This window comes from Mustelus asterias, chromosome 22 (genome assembly GCF_964213995.1).
Source record: "Mustelus asterias chromosome 22, sMusAst1.hap1.1, whole genome shotgun sequence".
NCBI classification, from domain to species: domain Eukaryota; kingdom Metazoa; phylum Chordata; class Chondrichthyes; order Carcharhiniformes; family Triakidae; genus Mustelus; species Mustelus asterias.
In genome coordinates, this window is record NC_135822.1 from 26,931,879 (window position 1) to 26,953,847 (window position 21,969).

Consider the following 21,969-nt stretch of genomic DNA (forward strand, 5'->3'; position numbering starts at 1 on the left):
TCAAAAACTGTGGAATTCAGCCCTTTCCTCAGTCTTACCTTCTCCCTACCGCACCCCGCACTCCCCCGCCCCACCCTTCAGTCTATAGTCATTTAAAACCCAATCTTAGTCTCACCTAACCACCGTAGTTTAAACTTATTTCACCTCCCTCCGACTCTGTTCCAATCCAGTGCTGCCCTGCACTTTGGGCCTTGGCTGTGTCACCACTATTTACTTATTAATTAAAAACTAGCTGTACAGGAAACGTTGATACGGTGAAACAGAGCAATCAGTTAACAAAAACATTGTTTATTCAGGCCTGTATTGTGTTCACCCCCCATTCCTCCCCATCAGACACTTAGATGACACTAAAACAGAAAATGCTGGAAAATCTCAGCAGGTCTGGCAGCATCTGTGGAGAGAGAGAATAGAGCCAACGTTTCAAGTCTGGATGGCCCTTTGGCAGAGCTAAAAGCAAAGAGAATAGGATGAGATTTATACTGTGAGGTTAAGGGAGGGGTTGGAGGGGGCTGTAACTGATAGGAACGGCGCAGACTAAGGGAATGTAAATGGTGGTGATAAAGGTTGAGAATGATGCTAAGAGCATCCATTAACTTACATGACAATGTTTCTGTTGCAGCTCTGAAAGGGTTAAGCCATAGGCCTTGAGTCAAATTCCGGGTGCTTTTCAGGGCTTCATCTCATGTTCAATGCAAACTTGACTTGTTTATCAGGTGGAACTTGGCTGCTCCGAGCACAGCGTGGTTACTGAGTAACTAGTGTTCTTGCACAATGTACCAGCCAGTCCTTTACAGTGAGTAAATGAATGTTGTTATTTGGTAAGTGAATGTTTGGGGGAGGGGAGCACTGAATTCTACTGCTGGCACCATCCTCAGTGCAGTCCGTGACTGAAATAAGGGTATGTAAGCAATGCCGATATTTACAGCGATAGTTTTTGTTAGTGCCTAAGGCTAGGCTTCCATCTTCAAAATGTCATTCTCCTAGTACAGTACAAAAGGTGATTTGATTAAACCTTTACAGAGATGTCACAGGAGGATAGTCTTGGGCAATGGGATGCAATCCTTTCACAGCATCCACCTTTCAGATGTGGCAGGTTCAGGGAACCTGCTGTTTTTAGATGGAGGGGGAGGGTGGGGGAGTAGCTTGTAAAAAAATTCACAATCATTAGTTTTTTTTTATTCATTTGTAGGACATGGGTGTCGCTGGCTGGCCAGCATTTAATGCCCATCACTAGATGCCTTTGAGTCACATGTAGGCCAAACAAGGTAAGAATGGCAGATTTCCTTCCCGAAAGGACATTAGTGAACCCGATAGGTTTCCCGACAGCAATGGTTCCATGGTCATCAGTAGATTCTTAATACCAGCTATTTTCTATTGAATTCAAATTCCACCATGGCGGGATTTGAACCCAGGTCCCCAGAACATTAGCTGAGCATCTGGATTAATAAGCTAGTGATAATACCACTAGGCCATCGCCACCCCAAAATTCTGACGTACATATCAAGCATTTATCAGTCATTGTCAATTCTTGGTGTATCCCACTGGCTGAAATCCATAAAAAGGGGGTGTCTGCTTTGTGTTCAGTGCTACCCTCTTAACAATTTTGTTGTTAGGACTTCCCAATCCATGGACAAACCGGTATCAGAGGTCACCATTGCAGACATCAAAACAGCCTTCTCGAAAGTCAACCCACGGAAAGCGCCTGGCCCGGATGGGGTACCCAGACGAGCACTCAGATCCTGCGCAAATTAGCTGGCAGGGGTATTCACAGACATCTTTAACCTCTCTTTACACCAATCTGAGGTCACTATCTGCTTCAAGAAGATGACTATCATCCCAATACCAAAGAACAGCCAGGCAGCATGCCTTAATGACTATAGACCTGTGGCTCTGACATCCATCATTATGAAATGTTTCAAAAGGTTAGTCATGGCACAAAGCCATTCTGGCCTTTCAGATTGCCTGAATCCACTACAGTTCACCTATCGCCGCAACAGGTCCACAGCAGATGCCATCTCCCTGGCCCTGCACTCAACCCTGGAACACCTGGATATAACAAAGACACCTATGTCAGCCTTCTATATATTGACTACAGCTCAGCCTTCAACATCATTATTCCCATGAAACTCATCGTGACTTGGGCCTCGGCTCCTCCCTCTGCAACTGGATCCTAGACTTCCTAACCCACAGACCACAATCAGTAAGGATAGGCAACAACACCTCCTCCATGATCATCTTCAACACCGGTGCCCCACAAGGCTGTGTTCTCAGCCCCCTACTATACTCCTTATACACCTATGACTGTGCGGCCAAATTCCCCTCCAACTCAATTTTCAAGTTTGTTGATGACACCACCGCAGTGGGTCGAATCTCAAACAATGACGAGACAGAGTACAGGAACGAGATAGAGAATCCGGTGAACTGGTGCAGCGACAATAATCTCTCCCTCAATGCCAACAAAACGAAGGAGATTGTCATTGATTTCAGGAAGCGTAGTGGAGAACATGCCCCTGTCTACATCAACAGGAATGAAGTAGAAATGGTCGAGAGCTTCAAATTTCTAGGTGTCCAGATCACCAACAACCTGTCCTGGTCCTTCCAATCCTACGTTACAGTTAAGAAAGTCCACCAATGCCTCTACTTTCTCAGGAGGCTAAGGAAATTTGAGATGTCCGCTATGACTCTCACCAACTTTTACAGATGCACCATAGAAAGCATTCTTTCTGGTTGTATCACAGCTTGGTATGGCTCCTGCTCTGCCCAAGACCGCAAGAAACTAAAAAGGGTTGTGAATGAAGCCCAGTCCATGACGCAAACCAGCCTCCCATCCATTGACTCAGTCTACACTTCCTGCTGCCTCGGAAAAGCAGCCAGCATAATCAAGGACCCCACTCACCCCGGACATACTCTCTTCCACCTTCTTCCATCGGGAAAAAGATATAAAAGTCTGAGGACACATATCAACCGACTCAAGAAAATCTTCTTCCCTACTGCTATCAGATTTTTGAATGGACCTAACTCAGATTAAGTTGATCTTTCTCTGCACCCTAGCTATGACTGTAACACTACATTCTGCACTCTCGCCTTCCCTTCTCTATGAACGGTATGCTTTGTCTGTATAGCGCGCAAGAAACAATACTTTTCACTGTATACTGATACATGTGACAATGATAAATCAAATCAAATCAAAAACTCAAATCAATCCCAAATGGTGAATCCTGTTTATCCACCAATGCCGCAGTTGTCCTGCCTCTGTGTTTCGTGACTGCTCTGGCAGGCTGTGTTCCTATCCCACACTGCTGAAACATTTAGCTCTACTCCGGGCGAATTCCAACCAATTCCTAGTGGCTCCCATCCTGTTCTGGATGGGGGGTGTTTCTGACTCTGCCCAGCACCCCCTTCAGCGATGCCCTCCATGCCAAAATCTATCCCAAACATGAGACTGTAGGCAATAATCCCCAAGTGGACCACACCCATTAGTGACAACCTGCAAACATCCCTTCCATTCCCAATTCTCTGCTTCCCAATCCTCTGGGCAATAACACCCTCACTTTAAAGGTGCTATATAAATATAGGAAACATCCCAAGGTGCTGCACTGGAGCACTATAAAATAAAGTGTGAGACTGAACCATATAAGGAGATATTAGGGCAGATGACCAAAAACCTGGTCAAAGAGGTAAGGTTTAAGAAGCATCTTAAAGAAGGAAAGTGAGGCAGTGAGGTGTAGGGAGGGAATTCCAGAGCTTGTGGCCTTGGCAACTGAAGGCATGGCCGCCAATGGTGGAGCGATTATAATTTGGAATGGACAAGAGGCCAGAATTAGAGGAGCACAGATATCTCGGAGGTTTGTCGGGGTTGGAGGGCATTGTAGGGATAGGGAGGAGCAAAGGCTGTACCTCGGACAGATACGGGTTCACAGCCCAAGCACGGCACAGGGCAGGAAAGGGGTGAAATCCCTGACACAGACTGGTGGAAGCCACATCAGATTAAAGGATGCTGGTAGTATCGAGGGCTGCTGCTGTTTGGAAGCAGAAGAAGGATTATCGAAAGACAGAAGGAAGCATCATGTGAAACCATCAAAATAGACGCAGTTGACTTGCAAGATGCAGCTGGTGATTTCAGGCATATTAACTATCCATCTGTTTACAACAGAGAGAATGGAAATCGGGTCTTATCTGCCCCTAATGAACAATTCCCCTCCCTTCACCATCAAATACTAATGCCCTTGTACATCCATTGATTTTCCCTCAAGGTGCCTTTATTTCATTGTGGGTTGATTATGAGCATTTATAGACAGTCCCTTAAGAATCAGTAGCAGACCATGTTGCAATTAGGCAGCAGTTAAAATGCAGACAGTAATAAAAGAATCCGCTTGTAGACTGAAACAGCACCTGCTGCATGTTAAGTTATTCCAAACCTTAAAGCAATCCCTTTATCATTTAAAGCTTGGAGTTTAAATTAACCTGAAAACTGTTCAATATTTGAACATTACAATACCTGGAGTAAAATAACACAGGTCTGGTGCAGGCAAACAAGGAACTTTTTATGAGGTATTGTAGATTACCCAAAACCCACATAGGGTTAGGAGATCGAGGAACTGCGATGGTCATGGAATCCCTTCAGTGCAGATGGAGGTCATTCAGCCCATCGCATCTGCTCCGACAGAGCATCTTACCCAGGCTCATAGCCCCACCCTACCCCCGTAACCGCACGCACTTCCCTACACATTTTGGGACGCTAAGGGGAAATTTAGCATGGCTAATTCACCTGACCTGCACATCTTTGGAGTGTCGGAGTAAACCGGAGCACCCGGAGGAAACCCACGCAGACATGGGGAGAAGGTGCAGACTTGACGCAGACAGTCACCCGAGGCCGGGATTGAACCCGGGTCCCTGGCGCTGCGAGGCGGCAGTGCTAACCACTATGCCACCGTGCCGCCCTAAATATCCTCATGTCTCTAGTATTGTGCGTTCCCCGCATGTTGTCAAACTATTCCACTATGGAGAGAGAACAGAGCTAATATTTATGACCGTTCGTCAGAGCGGACGAAGGGTCATCCAGACTCGGAACCTTGGCTCTATTCTCTCTCCACAGACGCTGTCAGACCTGCTAAGATTTTCCAGCATTTTCTGTTTTTGTTTAAAATTCCAGCATCCGCAGTATTTGATGCAACAATGGAAGCCATTGTGGATAAGTCTGATATTGTCTGTATTTGCTGGGACATAGGTAACATGATGTGGAGATGCGAATCTCTACAGCCAACCAGGTCTTAAAGATACAGACAATGTGAGTGGAGGGAGCATTAAGCACAGGTTAAAGAGATGTGCATTGTCTCCAGACAGGACAGCCAGTGAGATTCTGCAAGTCCAGGAGGCAAGCCGTGGGGGTCACCGAGAGTGAGACACAAAGCCAAGATCCCAGCTTAGGCTGTCCTTGGCTGTAGAGATTCGCATTCTAATCAGTATTCTGTAACTTGATTTTGTGTCTCTGTATGCCCTGTTTGAGAGCAGATATCCACTCCATCTGATGAAGGAGCAGTGCTCCGAAAGCTAATGGCATTTGCTACCAAATAAACCCGTTGGACTTTAAACTGGTGTTGTTAAAACTCTTACATAGGTAACAACCAGGGCAGGGTGACTTGGCCAATGCTTTCCCCCATTTTCTTCACTGAGGCCCCAGTTTAGTCACATTTCAGCTGGGATTGAGAAGATAAACACAAGGATTCAACTAGGGTTTGCAAGTTGAGAGAGGTAGAGCATTAACAAATAGCCGCTGTGGGTGGGTGCATGAGGAAGTGGGGTGCAAGGTAAGATGGGTCACGTGTGATCTGGACTGCGCAAGGGTCAATTTAGGGTTGCAACTATTTCCAGTTGGAAGATTCATAGGAACTAATGGCCTTTACTCCCAGACACCAAAGTGCCTCGGAGTGCTGTAGAATTGCAGGACATGTATATTCGCTATCAGGCCAAAGACTTCTCGTGAGGCGAACTCAGCACAGAGTCCAGGTCCCCTGTGCGTGCATTGTCCATCTGTGGTCATGCTCAGCAATCACGGGGAGCTCCACAGGCTGACGGAGGCTGGGGCCACACAACAGAGACAATTGCTGGCACTTACTGTCAACCAACTGCCAAGCAGGGGAAACGGCATTCCCCCACAGAGCGGGAAGACTGACGGATTTCTATTAGGGATGAATGTCAAGGGGTATGGGACAGCAGTGAGGTACAGTCAGAGCTGCCATGTTCTAAATGAATGATGGCCTACACTCATAGAATCCCTACAGTGCAGAAGGAGGCCATTCAGCCCATCGTGTCTGTACTGACCACGATCCCACCCATGCCCTATTCCCGTAACCCCACACATTTACCCTGCTGATCTCTCTGACACTAAAGGGCAATTTAGCACGGCCAATCTACCTAACCTGCACATCTTTGGACTGTGGGAGGAAACCGGAGCACCCAGAGGAAACCCACGCAGACACGGGGAGAATGTGCAGACTCCGCACAGACAGTGACCCGAGGCTGGAATTGAACCCGGGTCCCTGGCGCTGCGAGGCAGCAGTGCCAACCACTGCGCCACCCCCGCTGTGCTGCTCTTGCTTTGTTTCTGTGTCTGTATTCTACCCACGGGGATCAGGAGGATGCCAACCCCAGAACAAGATGGCTAAAAAAACAAACACACGCAATCTCTAGAAATCACGATGAGTATATCTAGAGTTTAATTTCTATAAAACCCAAAGAACAAAATGGAAAAATGAACTGACCTGCCTGCATGATCTCACACTGATGCCCAAAGACCTGCGTGAAGGTAGTGCTGTTCTCCCCTGGGCTCATCGTTGTCGACATGTCCATGGCTTTTGGATCTTAATCATGCACTGTGCCTCACGTCCTGGTTCCCAAGCCTCCTGTGTGGCCAGCCTCACAATCCCACGACACAGGCTCCCAAAGTTTCCTGGCTGAAGTTGCGACACCAGGAAGAAGAAATTCAAAGCAATTGATGAGTGGAGTTAAAGCTGACAGACACTGATTGATCCCTTAACACCACAAAGCCTGTCTTTACAGCTCCCTCTCTCTCTCTCTCTGCCTGCTCTCAGGCTGTCAAGCAGCAATCATCCAGTACTATACAATTGCTCTGAAGTGCGACGCAGGCAAAACACTCTATATTCCAAACCTGCCCTCTCAGTAATAATATTTCTAACGTTTCCGCAGCCAGTCCTCACAGATGGATCTCCCCTCGCTGTTCTGCTGTCAGCAGTCAATAGCTGCTCTGTGATCCTTCACTACAAACCAGAGATTTGCCCTTCAGAACGGCAGCTTCCTTAGTCGGTATGTGGACTGGCCTTGGCAGCGATTTCCAGATTAGCTCATAGCTGACAGGCTCTTCTTAAGGAGGGAGAGAGCGACAGAGAACGTGGGGCCACCTAGTTAAACCGTCTGCTTCTCACCAGCGACAGCACCCCACTGCAAAGGCTGCCACTGAAACCGTCAATAGACAGAGAGGTGGAAACTCAGTCTGGAGCTGAAGCCACGGTACAAGGATCGCAGCGCAGTCCCCGCACTTCACAATCATTAATTAAGGCTGAGGATTGGATGCTGAGGGCAGTCGAGGGGATTAAAGCCACTACAATTTTCAAACCTCCCCAAACTACAAAGTGCCTGTTGATTTTTGGTTGAAAATGAGAGAATGAAATCAACAGTAACCCTTTCACTGCTGGGAAACATTCCCTTCTCCTGCTCGAAGCTTTTTAAAGTGTGCACTTTGTTGTTTTGCATTGGATGAATCTCAGATTATATTTTTGGCGCCACTATGCACATCATGTCCCTCCCCCCACTCCCCCCCCCTCCCAAGCCAAGCCCCCAAATGTTAAAGATTTGTACAATTCTGAAAGCAAGTAGTTATTTCTGGAGCATTGGGACCAGTTCTGGGGAAGATGGGATCTCTACAACGTCTACACCTAAATAGGACCAGGACAAATGCCCATGCATGGAGATTTCCTAGTGTTGGGAGGGAGGGGTGGTAGTTGTAGTTTAAACTGGATTAGCAAGGGATTGGGAACCTGAGGGCAAATTCAGATCGGACAAATTCAGAGGGAGCAGAAGACAGAGAATTAGAGAGTGACTCTGCACGGCAGAATAAGCAAAGGTTAAAAGGTCTACAGTAGCGTAATTTGGCAGCACAGTAGCACAGTGGTTAGCACTCTGCCTCTCAGTGCCAGGGACCCGGGTTCAATTCCCAGCCTCGGGTCACTGTCCATGTGGAGTTTACACGTTCTTCCCGTGTCTGCGTGGGTTTCCTCCGGGTGCTCCGGTTTCCTCCCACAGTCCAAAAGATGTGCAGGTTAGGTGGATTGGTCATGTTAAATTGCCCCTTGTGTCCAAAGATGTGTAGGTTAGGGGGATTAGTTGGGTAAATGTGTGGGGTTACGGGGCAAGGGCAGGGGATGGGCCTGGGTAAGATACTATGTCAGCGAGTCAGTGCAGACTCAATGGGCTGAATGGCCTCCTTCCACACTGTAAGGGTTCTATGATTCTAAAATGCACTTAAATGCAAGGAACATAGCAAACAAAACCAGAGAGCTGAGGACACAGACAGGAAGATGGCAGCATGATATCATCACTATAATGAAACATGGCTTCGGCAGGAGTGAAAATGGCAGCTTAACAACCCTGGATATAGAGTTTTCAGTAAGTGTTTTAACAACACCAGGTTAAAGTCCAACAGGTTTATTTGGTAGCAAATACCATTAGCTTTCGGAGCGCTGCTCCTTCGTCAGATGGAGTGGGCACATTTCCACTCTATCTGACGAAGGAGCGGTGCTCCGAAAGCTAATGGTGTTTGCTACCAAATAAACCTGTTGGACTTTAACCTGGTGTTGTCAAAACTCTTACTGTGTTCACCCCAGTCCAATGCCGGCATCTCCACATATAGAGTTTTCAGACAGGATGGAGAGGGGGGTAAAAATGGTGGGGTGTAGCATTATTGGTTGATGTATTGGGATGATATAATAAACGTGGCCATATGGACTGAGCTCAGAAGTAAAAAGAAACAGCCACACTACTAGGAGGTTACTACAGACGCCTAAATGCTGAGAGAGAGATCGGCGAGCAATTTCTTTTTAATTCATTCGTGGGACATGGGCGTCACTGGCTGGCCAGCATTTATTGCCCATCCCTAGGTGCCTGAGGGCAGTTAAGAGTCAACCACATTGCTGAGGCTCTGGAGTCACAGGTAGCCCAGGCCAGGTAAGGACGGTAGATTTTCTTCCCTGAAGAACATTAGTGAACCAGATGGGGAAATGCGTGGGGAAATTTCTGAGGGCAAAAACAATAGGACAGTAACAGCTGGGTACTTCAACTACTCTTAATATCAACGGGGATATGAACTGTCTGAAAGGCACAGAGGGCACAGCATTTTTGAATTGGGTTCAAGAGAACTTTTTTAGCTTGCAGGTAACAAACCCAAATCTAGATTTCTGCCGAAATTCCCCGACCGCGCCTGCGGCTGGGATTCTCCAGTCCCGCTGCTGTGAGTGGAGTTTTGGCTGAATGCCAAATTCTTTGTTCTCACTGGGGGCAGCGGCTGCGCGGGAAAACAAGAGCAGAGAAAATACCGCCCCACATCTTAGGAAGTGAAGCTGGGCATGTGGATGATGTATGAATGGCTGACCATTTTGGAGATAGTGATATAATAGTTAGGTTTAGCGTCATTATGGACCAGGATGAAGATAGAACAGGAGTGAAAGTTCTGAGTTGGGGAAAGACACATGTTACAGAGCTGCAAGGTGATGTGGTGAAAGTGGACTCAGGATACAGATGCTCAAAGGGTCAATGGGAGGCATCCCAAAGCAAGATTCTGTAGGCACAATGTAGACATTCCCTCACAAAGATAAAGGACAGTTCTGTCAAATCTGGAAGTCCCATTTTATCCAGAAGCATACAGAGTAAGATGAATCAGAAAAAGAAAGTTTATGACAGTCATAGAACCATAGAATCCTACAGTGCAGATGGAGGCCGTTCGGCCCATCGAGTCTGCACCGACCACAATCCCAGTAGACCCTATCCCCATAATCCCATGTATTTACCCTGCTAATCCCCCTGACACTAAGGGCAATTTAGCATGGCCAATCAATAAAACCCGCACATCTTTGGACTGTGGGAGGAAACTGGAGCACCCGGAGGAAACCCACGCAGACATGGGGAGAATGTGCAGACTCCACACACAGACAGTCACCCGAGGCCGGAATTGAACCCGGTCCCCTGGTGCTGTGAGGCAGGAGTGCTAACCACTGTGCCACTGTGTCAGAAAAGCATTTAATTCTGTAGAATATAGAAAGTAAAGGGGGAAGTATAAAGCGTAATTAGGAAAGCAAAGAAAAAATTTTGGCAGGTCAAATAAAAACAACCAAATATGTTTTACCAATACATTAAGAGCAAGAGAATAACTAAGTAAAGGGTAGGGCCTCTGAGAGATGTACATCATTACTTATCCATTAACGCTGAAGGTGAGGGCAGGGTTCTCAATGAGCACTCTGTCTTCACTAAGGAGAGGGATGAATCGGACATCCTAATTAAAGAGGAATGTGAAATATTTGATACAATAAGCATAGCGAGAGGGGAAGTACTGGAAGAACTGGCTCCTTGAAGATGGATAAATCATGAAGGCCAGATGTATTGTATCCCAAGCTGTTGAAGGAAGCTCAGGGAGGAAATAGCGGATGCTCAAAGAATCATTTTCCAATCCTCACAAGACGCAGGTGAGGTACCAGAGGATTAGAGGCCTGCGAACGTTATATCATTATTTAACAAGGGTAAGAGGTATAGACCAAAGTCTGACTTTAGTGGTGGGCAAATTATTGGAAACAATTCTGAGAGGCAGGATAAACTCACTTGGAAAGGCACAGACTGATCAGGGATAGCCAGCATGGTTTTGTCAGGGAAGGTTCAGGTCTTACTAATTTAATCCATTTTTTTGAGGAAGTAACAAGGAGGATTGATCAGGGTAGTACAGTAGATGAAGTCTACATGGATTTTAGAAAGGTATTTGACAAGATAGACTGGTCATAAAAATGAAATCCCGTGGGATACAAGGGAAGGTAGGGAGTTGGACCCAAAATTCACTCAGCAACAGAAAGCTAAGGTAATGGTTGATGGGTGTTTTTGTGTAGGGAAAGCAGTTTCCAGTGGCATTCCACAGGGCTGAGTGTTGGGGCCCTTGCTGCTTGTTGTGTATATTAATTATTGCAGATGACAAATAAAAGTTGATAGTGAAGAGGATAGCTATGGACTCCAGAATTTTATCAATGGTTTGGTTGAGTGGACAGAGACGTAGCAAATGAAATTCAATCTGGAAAAGTGAGGTAATGCATTTGGGGAGGTGTAGCGGGATCCCTCTTTTTAACTCCACTGGGCTTATTTTAGGTTGGGTTCTCCGTCTCCCAAACCCCACCAATGCCCGAGTGATTCTCTCTCTTGCCGATGAAACAATGGCCACCTTGCGTCTACTTCACCAGAGTAGCGCTCCCAAGAGAGAGAAAAGGAAACTGCTGCCTATCCACTACCTGGCAGCCTTTCCTGAGTGGGCGGTTTCGAAGCGCCCAGGGTACCCTCAGTTCTAGACTCCGGAATTATGGTAAGGAATATTTATATTGTGACTTAGTCAGAGATCATTGGTGAGAAATTGAAAAGATCAAAACGGACTCCAACGGAAGTCAAAGATATATATATATATTAAAACAGCAAGGTCAAAGGTCACCAAACACCAGGAAAACAACACACACTGCCTTATGCTCTATGAGACTATAACTATGGAAGGAATACTAAAACGGACGCAACAGAATTCTTACTTTATACAAGTTTACCAGTGTCTTAAACTATGAAAGATGCATGCAAAAGCCCCCCCCCCTTTCCCCAAAGCCTCATCCACTATGATGATCTCGGGAACTTCGCGAATTACCAGAGGGTACTCACAATCCTAGTTTAAGTTGCTCAGTGGGCTTCAGGCTGCGTACTGGAGGCGACCGAGTGGAGAGTGCTGTCATGCTGGTCCGAAGAGAAAAGAGAGCGATGGCCGACGTGACCATCCTTTTATATTGTAAACTTGAATTATTTTTCCTGCCAACTCCGCCCCCCTTCCAACCGGCAGTTCCACAGACAAAGGCTTGCTCGTTATCTGCAACTGCGATCTTACAGTCCATAGAGACCAGATGGTCCCATCCCAGGTGATAGGTCCCTTGCTGTCCTGTATTGTTCCATTGGAGATCGTTTAATTGTTTTCCCATTAGGGAAATGGGCTTCTCCTCGCTCTGGGACAAGGCCATTATCACCTGTATTGTGTCCAGACCAGGTGCATTGTCTTGCTGCCGGCCTAGTCTGGTGATGTCGTCAGGTCCTTTTTGTGCTGCTGATAACCTAATCAGCAGTCTGTCTGGTTTCTGGCTGCTTGCAATTTTTGGACTGGGCCCCTTCACACACACACACACAGGCTGGCTGGGCTCCCTGGGACATTTTTGGTCAAGTCCTACAGCCAAGTGTGGCCACTTTCACAGTTCTTTAGGGTTCAAGTCCTTTTCCCAGCTCATAAAAAAGGCCTGAGTTGCCCGAAAAACTTACAGAGGGCAAACAGAGCAAGGGAATACTCAATAAATGGGTGGACATTGGGAGAGGTAGAGGAAGTGAGAGACATTGGTGTGCTTGTCCACAGGTCCCAGAAGGTGGCAGGACAGGTGGACAAGGTGGTCAAGAAAGCAAATGGAAAGCTTTCCTTTATTGGGCGAGGTATTGAATACAAAAACAGAGACGTAATGATGGAAGTGTATAAATTTCTGGTTAGGCCACAGCTGGAATTTTGCATACAATACTAGGGGTCACAGTCTAAGAATAAGGGGTAAGCCATTGAGGACTGAGATGAGGAAGAATTTCTTTACTCAGAGAGTTGTGAACCTGTGGAATTCTCTACCACAGAAAGCTGTTGGGGCCAGTTTGTTAGACATGTTCAAGAGGGAGCTGGACGTGGTCCTTGCGGCTAAAGGGATAAAGGGGAATGGAGAGAAAGCAGGAGTGGGATACTGAAAGTGCATGATCAGCCATGATCATATTGAATGCTGGTACAGGCTCCAAGAGCTGAATAGCCTACTCCTGCACTTAGTTTCTATGTTTCTATGTTTCTATTACAGGAAGGACATAATTGCTCTGAGGAGAATGCAGAGGAGAATTACAAAAATGTTGTCAGGACTTGAAAATTGCAGCTATGATATAAAATTGGATAGGATAGGGCACATAGAATTATCATAGAATCCCTACAGTACAGAAGGAGGCTATTTGCCCTATTGAGTCTGTACCGACCACACCCCACCCAGACCCTATTCCCCTAACCCCACCCATTTACCCTATTAATCCCCTGGCACTAGGGTCAATTTAGCATGGCCAATCAACCTAACCTGCACATCTTTGGACTGTGGGAGGAAACCGGAGCACCCGGAAGAAGTCCACGCAGACACGGGGAGAACGGGCCGACTCCACACAGACAGTGAACCAAGTCTGGAAGTGAACCTGGCTCCCCGGCACTGTGAGGCAGCAGTGCTGACCACTGTGTCACCGTGCCGCCCTAATTGTTGTTTTCTTTAGAACAGAAGAGAACCTAATTGAGGTGGACGGAATTATGAGCGGCCCAGAGTGAACAGGGATAACCTTGTTTCCCCCTAACTGAGGGGTCAATTATCGGGGGGCACAGATTTAAGGGGATTGGTAGAAAGAGTAGAGGGGACATAAGGAGGAACGTCTTCACCCAGAGGGGGGAGTGGCTGTTTGGAGCTTGCTGCCTGGCTTGGTTGTGGAGACAGAAACCCTCAACTTATTTACCTGGATCTGCACCTAAAGTGTTGTCACCTGCAAGGCTGCAGACTGGAGGTGGAAGGTGGGTTTAGAATGGATGGCTAGTTTCCCAGCCAGCGCAGACACGATGGGCCTAATGGCCTCTTTCTGTGCGGTTTCTATGGTTTCTATGATGGTGTGTGTCTCCCCGCGGCCCACGCCCCCGCCCCAGCAGTTCACTGCAGCGCTGCCTGCTGTTCCTGTGAAGCTGAGTATGAAATGTTAGATATTCTGTCTGGCTTTGTGCCGTAAGTGTGACAATTTGTTCTCACTGATTCTACAGCAATGACACACAAGTGGGATTAACGCCTTTAAAAACACATTAACTATGTTCTTATTTGCGCATCTGTGCTCTGAATTTCAAACTGAATTTGCCTGCAATATGTTTCAAATGGTTTCTATTGGTTTCGAAGTGCTTTTGGGACTGCCTGAGGGTGTGAAATGCCTAATAAATATTTACATGTTCCTTCTTTCACAATAATCCGGAGGGTCATTAATTATCGGAGAAAACAGCGTTAATTGTACTCCAGTCTTCATCTGATCATACCACAGCAATCAAATCCAGGGCATCCTCACATTGAAAGCGCCATACAGCTTTTATTTTAGTCTCTGATGCGGGGTGCCTTGTTGCCCATCTGTGGTGAACCATCGTTAGTTCCCACTAGGTAGTACTGAGCCAGGGTCTGGCCAGTACTACGAGTCTGTATATATGTTGCTGTTGGGGTTAGGGTTGGGTTGTTCTACTTGTTACTGTTGGGGTTAGGGTTGGGCTGTTCTACCTGTATTATAGTTATTATGGTACATCCCAGTCGGGCTTCGCCTCCTGGGAGAGGTATAAAGGTCACTGCTCTGTCTGGGACCCCTCAGTCTGGGATCGTGTACTATATATGGTAGCTTCGTTGTAATAGTAAATAAAAGCCTTTATTTCCTTGAGCATCTCAAGCCTCGTGAGTAATATCGCGCATCAATTTTATTTACTATTACAACGAAGCTACCATATATAGTACACGATCCCAGACTGAGGGGTCCCAGACAGAGCAGTGACCTTTATACCTCTCCCAGGAGGCGGAGCCCGACTGGGATGTACCATAATAACTATAATACAGGTAGAACAGCCCAACCCTAACCCCAACAGTAACAAGTAGAACAACCCAACCCTAACCCCAACAGCAACATATATACAGACTCGTAGTACTGGCCAGACCCTGGCTCAGTACTACCTAGTGGGAACCAATGATGGTTCACCACATTCACCCCTCCTTTGAAGACAAAGGCCGGCGGGGTACAAAAAAAAACACAGAATAAATTGTCATCACCTCGGGGTCAACCGGCCCGTGAGACTGTGGAGGAACCGTTGGACACCGCCTTGGGGAGAACGCCACCGTGAGTGCCTACTCCGGTGTCATCACCGGTGTTGAGGAGGTCACAACGACGGTGCGGTCCCCCTGACCGTCTGAATTTATAGACTGATGACACTTTATTCTGTGTTTTTTTTGTACCCCGCCGGCCTTTGTCTTCAAAGGAGGGGTGAATGTGGTGAACCATCGTTGGTTCCCACTAGGTAGTACTGAGCCAGGGTCTGGCCAGTACTACGAGTCTGTATATATGTTGCTGTTGGGGTTAGGGTTGGGTTGTTCTACTTGTTACTGTTGGGGTTAGGGTTGGGCTGTTCTACCTGTATTATGGTTATTATGGTACATCCCAGTCGGGCTCCGCCTCCTGGGAGAGGTATAAAGGTCACTGCTCTGTCTGGGACCCCCTCAGTCTGGGATCGTGTATTATATATGGTAGCTTTGTTGTAATAGTAAATAAAAGCCTTTATTTCCTTGAGCATCTCAAGCCTCGTGAGTAATATCGCGCATCACCATCCCTAGTTGTCCTTCAGCTGAGTGGTGTGCTGGGCCATGTCAGAGGGCATTTAAGAGTCAAACCACATTGCTTTGGGTCCGGAGTCACATGTAGGCCAGACCGGGTAAGGACAGCAGGTTTCCTTCCCTAAACCAGGCGGGGATTTTACGACAATCGATGACAATTTGGTGGTCACCATTACTGGTGAGGACGGCAGATTTCCTTCCCAATAGAAACCAGAACTCTGTGCTTCTACTGGGGAAAAAGCAGGATTAGGCAATTGAGTTGGATGATCAGCCATGATCGTAATCAATGGCGGAGCAGGCTCAAAGGGCCGAATGGCCTCCTCCTGCTCCTATCTTCTATGTTTCCATGTTTTTTTACGATAATCAACAATGGTTTTATGGTTGTCATTAGATTTTGAATTCCAGATTTGTATTGGATTCAAATTTCACCATCTGCCATGGTGGGATTTGAACCCGGCTCCCCAGAGCATTACCCTCGCTCTCTGGACTAGTCCACAAGATGTGAACTTGTCCACTTTGGCAGGCAGAATAAAAAAGTAGCATACTATTTAAATTGATTGTAGAACTTTGGTAAGTTTAAGTTTATTTATTAGTGTCACAAGTAGGCTTACATTAACACTGCAATGAAGTTACTGTGAAAATCCACCAGTTGCCACACTCCGATGCCTGTTTGGGTGCACCGAGGGAGAATTTAGCATGGCAAATCCATCTAACTAGCACATCTTTCAGACTGTAGGAGGAAACCAGAACACCTGGAGGAAACCTACGCAGAGAGAACATGCAGACTCTGCACAGGCAGTGACACAAGCCAGGAATCGAACCCGGGTCCCGGGCACTGTGAAGCAGCAGTGCTAACCACTGTGCCGCCAGTACAGAGGGATCTGGGTGTTCTGGTACGAGAATCAGAAAAGGTTAGTATGCAGGCACAGCAAGATGATTAGAAAGACAAATGGAGTGTTGGTGTTTATTGCAAAGGGAAATTGAATATAAAAGTAAGGATGTTTTGTTAGAGTTGGTGAGACCACATCTGGAGAACTGTGTCTAGTTTTGGTCTTATTTAGGAAAGGAGATAAATACATAAGAAGCAGTTCAGAGAATGTTCATTCAAACTGATTCCAGGGATGAAGGGGTTATTTTGTGAGGAAAGGTTGAACAGGCTCGGCTATATCCATTAGAGTTTGGAAGAATGAAAGGTGACCTTATTGGAACATATAAGATCCTGACAGTGCTTGACAGTGTGAACGCTGAAAGGATGTTTCCCCTTGTGTGAGAAGCTAGAACATGCAGACACAGTCTCCCATTAAATGGACATGAGGAGAATTTCTTTCTCCTCAAAGGGTTGTGAGTTTGCGGATTCTCTTCCTCAGACAGTGGCAGAAGCTGAGTCATTGAATATTTTGATGGCACGTTCTTCAAAAGGCTGGAGAAGATTGCAGAGGAACTGGAACCACTGAAAATTCCACTGAGATTTAAGAATTAAGGTAAAGTCGCCATAGTCCCAGATGACCATAGGCCGTTCTCTCCTTTGAAGGGGACGGCTGACTGGAGGTGATTTAACCTGAAGATCACCACACCTCAGGCGAGGAGCAAAGTTGAGAAGTCGGGGCCTTTGTGAGCAACTTCAGCCAGGACGGGAAATGAACCGAAGACGTGCGGGTTAGTGGATTGGCCATGTTAAATTGCCACTTAGTGTCAGGGGGACTAGCAGGGTAAATATGTGGGGTTACGGGGATTGGGTCTGGGTGCGATTGTTGTTGGTGATGCGCCGAATGGCTTCCTTCTGCACTGTAGGGATTCTATGATTCTAACCCACATTGTTGGCGTCGCTCTGCATCAAAAATGAAGCCTGCGTATTTATGAGCTGGCCAATTATGGGTCAGGAAACATGCTCACCATCTAATTAAGTTCCAACATGCAAATCCGATATGGATGCAATAATTAGTAACCCCTCGCTCACAATTCGCTACAGCTCACTGATTGAAGACTGGCTTGCCTTCTAAGATGGGGTGGATCTTCGCTATGCAGGACACCCGTTAGAGGCGACTAGAGCACAGATTAAAACTGTACGAAAAACGTCCTGACTGGCGATCTCAGGACAGCAGCTAGGAAATGGAAGAGAAGTTAAGAGGTGACCACATGCCTGGTTTCCAGAGATTAGAGCAAAATACCGAGTGCAGATGTTGGAAATCTGAAATAATAATGCTGGATAAACTCAGCAGGCCTGGTAGCGTCTGTGGAGAGAGAAACAGAGTTAAATGTTTCGAGCCCAAATGACCTGTGTATCCAGCATTTTCTGTTTTTATTTTAGATTTTCAAGGGGATTGGCAAGTTGGGGGGAGAGCTTCCCAATGTGCAGAGGCAAGGTAATTAAAGTTCTAATACTGACCGACAGTTAGAAAACGGTGGCACAGTGGTTAGCACTGCTGCCTCACAGCGCCAGGGATCCGGGTTCAATTCCGGCCTTGGGTCACTGTCTGTGTGGAGTTTCCACATTCTCCCCGTGTCTGCGTGGGTTTCCTCTGAGTCCTCCGGTTTCCTCCCACAGTCCAAAGACGTGCTGGTTAGGTGGATTGACCCAAACAGGTGCTGGAGTGTGGCGACTAGGGGAATTTCACAGTAACTTCATTGCAGTGTTAATGTAAGCCTTACTTGTGACACTAATAAATAAACCTTTTTTAAAAAACCTTAAAATGGAAGGGTGCATGCTCTTTAAAGGCTGGAGAAGATTGCACCAGTGAAAATTGCACTGAGATTTAAGAATACAAGGTCAATAAAGCCTATATATATCGTCAGTGTGCAGATGGAAGAGAGACCCGACCTATAGTAACGCCGCAATCATTTCCTCCACTCTATTGCTATCACAGGAGACAGGACAGAGAGTGGAAGAAGGTGTTAATCCTTTGCAGAACTGGTCCCACACAATTTTGTTTTTTTGGCAATTAATTTGGTAATGAATCACATTTATTAAGATTCAAGCAATTACCGAAACAAAGGACGCTTAAATAATTAGCTCACAGTGTGTGCAGGCTTTAGTCATTGAGGGTACATTGAGAAAGCCCAGCAGAATGGACAATAAGTCAATGCTGGTGATGAAGGTTAGTCAGCAGAGCAGAGTGAAACTGTAGTAGTGAGCCCCTATTAGAGGTGAAATTTGCGGATTTATGGAAAATAGATAGGAATGCGGGAGGATATAAAGATTTTACAGACGGATATAGGTAGGCTAGGAGAATCGGCCATAATTTGGTAATTGGAGTTTGATGTGCAAATGTGAGGTTATCCATTTTGGCAGGAAAAATAGAAAGGCAAATTATTATCTAAATGGAAAGCAGATTCAAAATGCATCCGGGCAGAGGGATCTGGGTGTCTATGTTCGTGAATCGCAGAAAGTCGGTATGCAGGTGCAGCACGTAATAAAAAATGCAAATGGAATGTTGGCATTTATTGCAAAAGGACTGGAGTATAAAAGTAGAGGAGTGTTGTTACAATGGTATCGGGTATTGGTGAGACCACATCTGGAGTATTGTGTCCAGTTTGGTCACCTTATTTGAGGAAGGATGTGGTGGCATTGGAGGCAGTTCAGAGGAGGTTCACCAGATTGATTCCGGAGATGAAAGGGTTGATGTATGAGGAGAGATTAAACAGTTTGGCCTTATACTCGCTGGAGTTTAGAAGGATGAGAGGGGATCTGATTGAGCTATATAAAATTCTAAAACGGATTGATAAAGTAAATGTAGACCAAATGTTTCCTCTTAGGGGGCAATCTAGAACAACTACCTTACAAATTCGGACAAAATCTTTTTATTCTGTGGACGTCACTTTGAAAGATGTATGTACAAATTTCAAAACAGGCCTTGCAAAGAACAACAGCCCAAAGCTAGTTTTTTGCGCTAATTCTGTGAAATGGTAAACCTCTTTGAAAATTATAAAAGGGATCCGACAATAGAATTTTTCTAATTTTTAAAACATTTGAGTGCATCACAGACAATGTAATTTTTTATCAGATGGATATATATGGGTGGCACAGCGACACAGTGGTTAGCACTGCTGCCTCACAGCGCTAGGGACCCGGGTTCAATTCCTGGGCTCGGGTCACTGTCTGTGTGGAGTTTGCACGTTCTCCCCGCGTCTGCGTGGGTTTCCTCCGGGTGCTCCGGTTTCCTCCCACACTCCAAAGGTGTGCAGGTTAGGTGGATTGGCCATGTTAAATTGCTCCTTAGTGTCAGGGGGACTAGCAGGGTGGATGCATGGGTTTACAGGGATGGAGAATGGGTGGGATTGCTGTTGGTGCAGGCTCGATGGGCTGAATGGCCTCCTTCTGCACTGTAGGGATTTTATGATTTCAAGAGGTTACAGGTATAGGTTGAAAGGTGGCAGATTTAAAACTGAAATGAGGAGGAACTACTTCTCGCAGAGGGGGTGAATTTGTGGAACTCGCTGCCCCATAGCGCGGTGGAGTCTGAATCATTGAATGGTTTCAAGAAGGAGATGGATATATTTCTGATTAAAAAGGGATAAAGGGAACAGGTGGGGAGGTGGATTTGAGACCAGGGAGAGATCAGCCAGGATCTGATTGAATGGCGGAGCAGGCTCGAAGGGCTGAATTTGCCTACTGCTGCTCCCAGTTCCTATATTCCTATATTCCTAAATGCAGGGCTATAATAACTCCAGGAGTCGGCTGTGAAGGAACCGCGTTTTTAATGCACAAAATGGAAATAAACAATAACCACAAGCATGTGGTGAACACAACAGGTCTCAGGGTCTTGCTTTATACAGGGGTCAGAATATGAGTTCCACCTGGCTGGCTAATTACCAATCAGTAAGAAGTTTAACAACACCAGGTTAAAGTCCAACAGGTTTATTTGGTAGCAAAAGCCACACAAGCTTTCGGAGCTCCAAGCCCCTTCTTCAGGTGAGTGGGCCCACTCACCTGAAGAAGTGGCTTGGGGCTCCGAAAACTTGTGTGGCTTTTGCTACCAAATAAACCTGTCGGACTTTAACCTGGTGTTGTTAAACTTCTTACTGTGTTTACCCCAGTCCAACGCCGGCATCTCCACATCATAATTATCAATCCCCAGGGAGCTTGTGTTCAACAAGCCCAACTCGGAGAGCAATTAGTGATTCCCCATGCAGATCATGGGGTTATTACATGGACTAAACAGTACTTCGCCTGGCACTAAAGAAAAGGATTCTGGCTCCAGTGCTCTGCATAGTGTAATTCCAAAGAAGGATCAGATGTAAACAGGTTGAATAATATTAAGGTGGGCAAACCATCGCAATGGTGGTTAATGGTCATCCGCTCAAAATGGAGGTAGATACATGAGCCTCCACCACAGTAGTGGGAGAATAAACTTAATGATACCTACAGCGAGCAACAACCCCTGAGATTAAAAAAAACACTCTAACCAGGCCGGCAACATATACGGGAGAAGCTATACATATTTTGGGAACAGCATCAGCACCTGTAAGTTACAGACAGCAGTCTGCCCAACTACCTTTAATTGGAGTTGAGGCCTAAGGGTCAAGCTCGATGGGACAAGATTGGCATCAGGAGATAAAATAGAATTGGCTAGAAATGTTCAAAATGAATGAAGAGGACCTACACAACGTCCTCGGGAAATACCAGGAGGTATTTCAAGAAGAACTAGACAAAACACAAAGCTTGAAAGGCAAACATTTTACAGAGCAAGACCTGCGCCCTATTCACCAAATGAGAAGATGGAGACTGAATTTAGATGGTTAGAAGATTTGGGCATTATCAAGTCTGAGCAATTTACGGAGTGGGCAGCTCCCATTGTGCCAGTAATTAAGCATAATAACACCGTACGAGTATGTGGGGACTATAAATTAACTGTGAATCAGGTGGCAAAATTGGACAGGTATCCCATGCCAAAAATAGAGGACGTGGACGCCAAGCTAGCTGCAGGGCTAACTCACACTAAGTTTTTTCACTATTAACACACATAAGGGCCAATACCAGTCCATCAGACTGCCATCTGGGGTATTATCAGCTCATGCAATGGAGAGCTGGTGACACGATTTACCCAAGGTAGCTGTTTGCTTGGATAATGTTCTAATCATGGGAGCCACAGAAGAGGAACCAGTCTAGGGGAGGTTTTAAAAAGGTTCCAGAAAGCTGGAGTAAGATTAAAGGGAGAGAAAGACACCTATAAAGCAAACATGGTGACTTATCACCAGACTATTAATCCAGAAACTCAGCTAATGTTCTGGG

General features: G+C 46.2%; 1 protein-coding gene across 1 annotated transcript in view; it reads right to left on the reverse strand.

The window, feature by feature from the left end:
• LOC144509969 (uncharacterized) overlaps positions 1-7,660 on the reverse strand; it is a 322,555-nt gene extending 314,895 nt beyond the window's left edge. Inside the window, exon 1 of the mRNA XM_078239033.1 lies at positions 6,762-7,660. Coding sequence (XP_078095159.1) covers positions 6,762-6,849 — 88 coding nt within the window. The 5' untranslated portion in view covers positions 6,850-7,660. The remainder of the gene's footprint in view (positions 1-6,761) is intronic.
• Between the last annotated feature and the right edge of the window lie 14,309 nt (positions 7,661-21,969).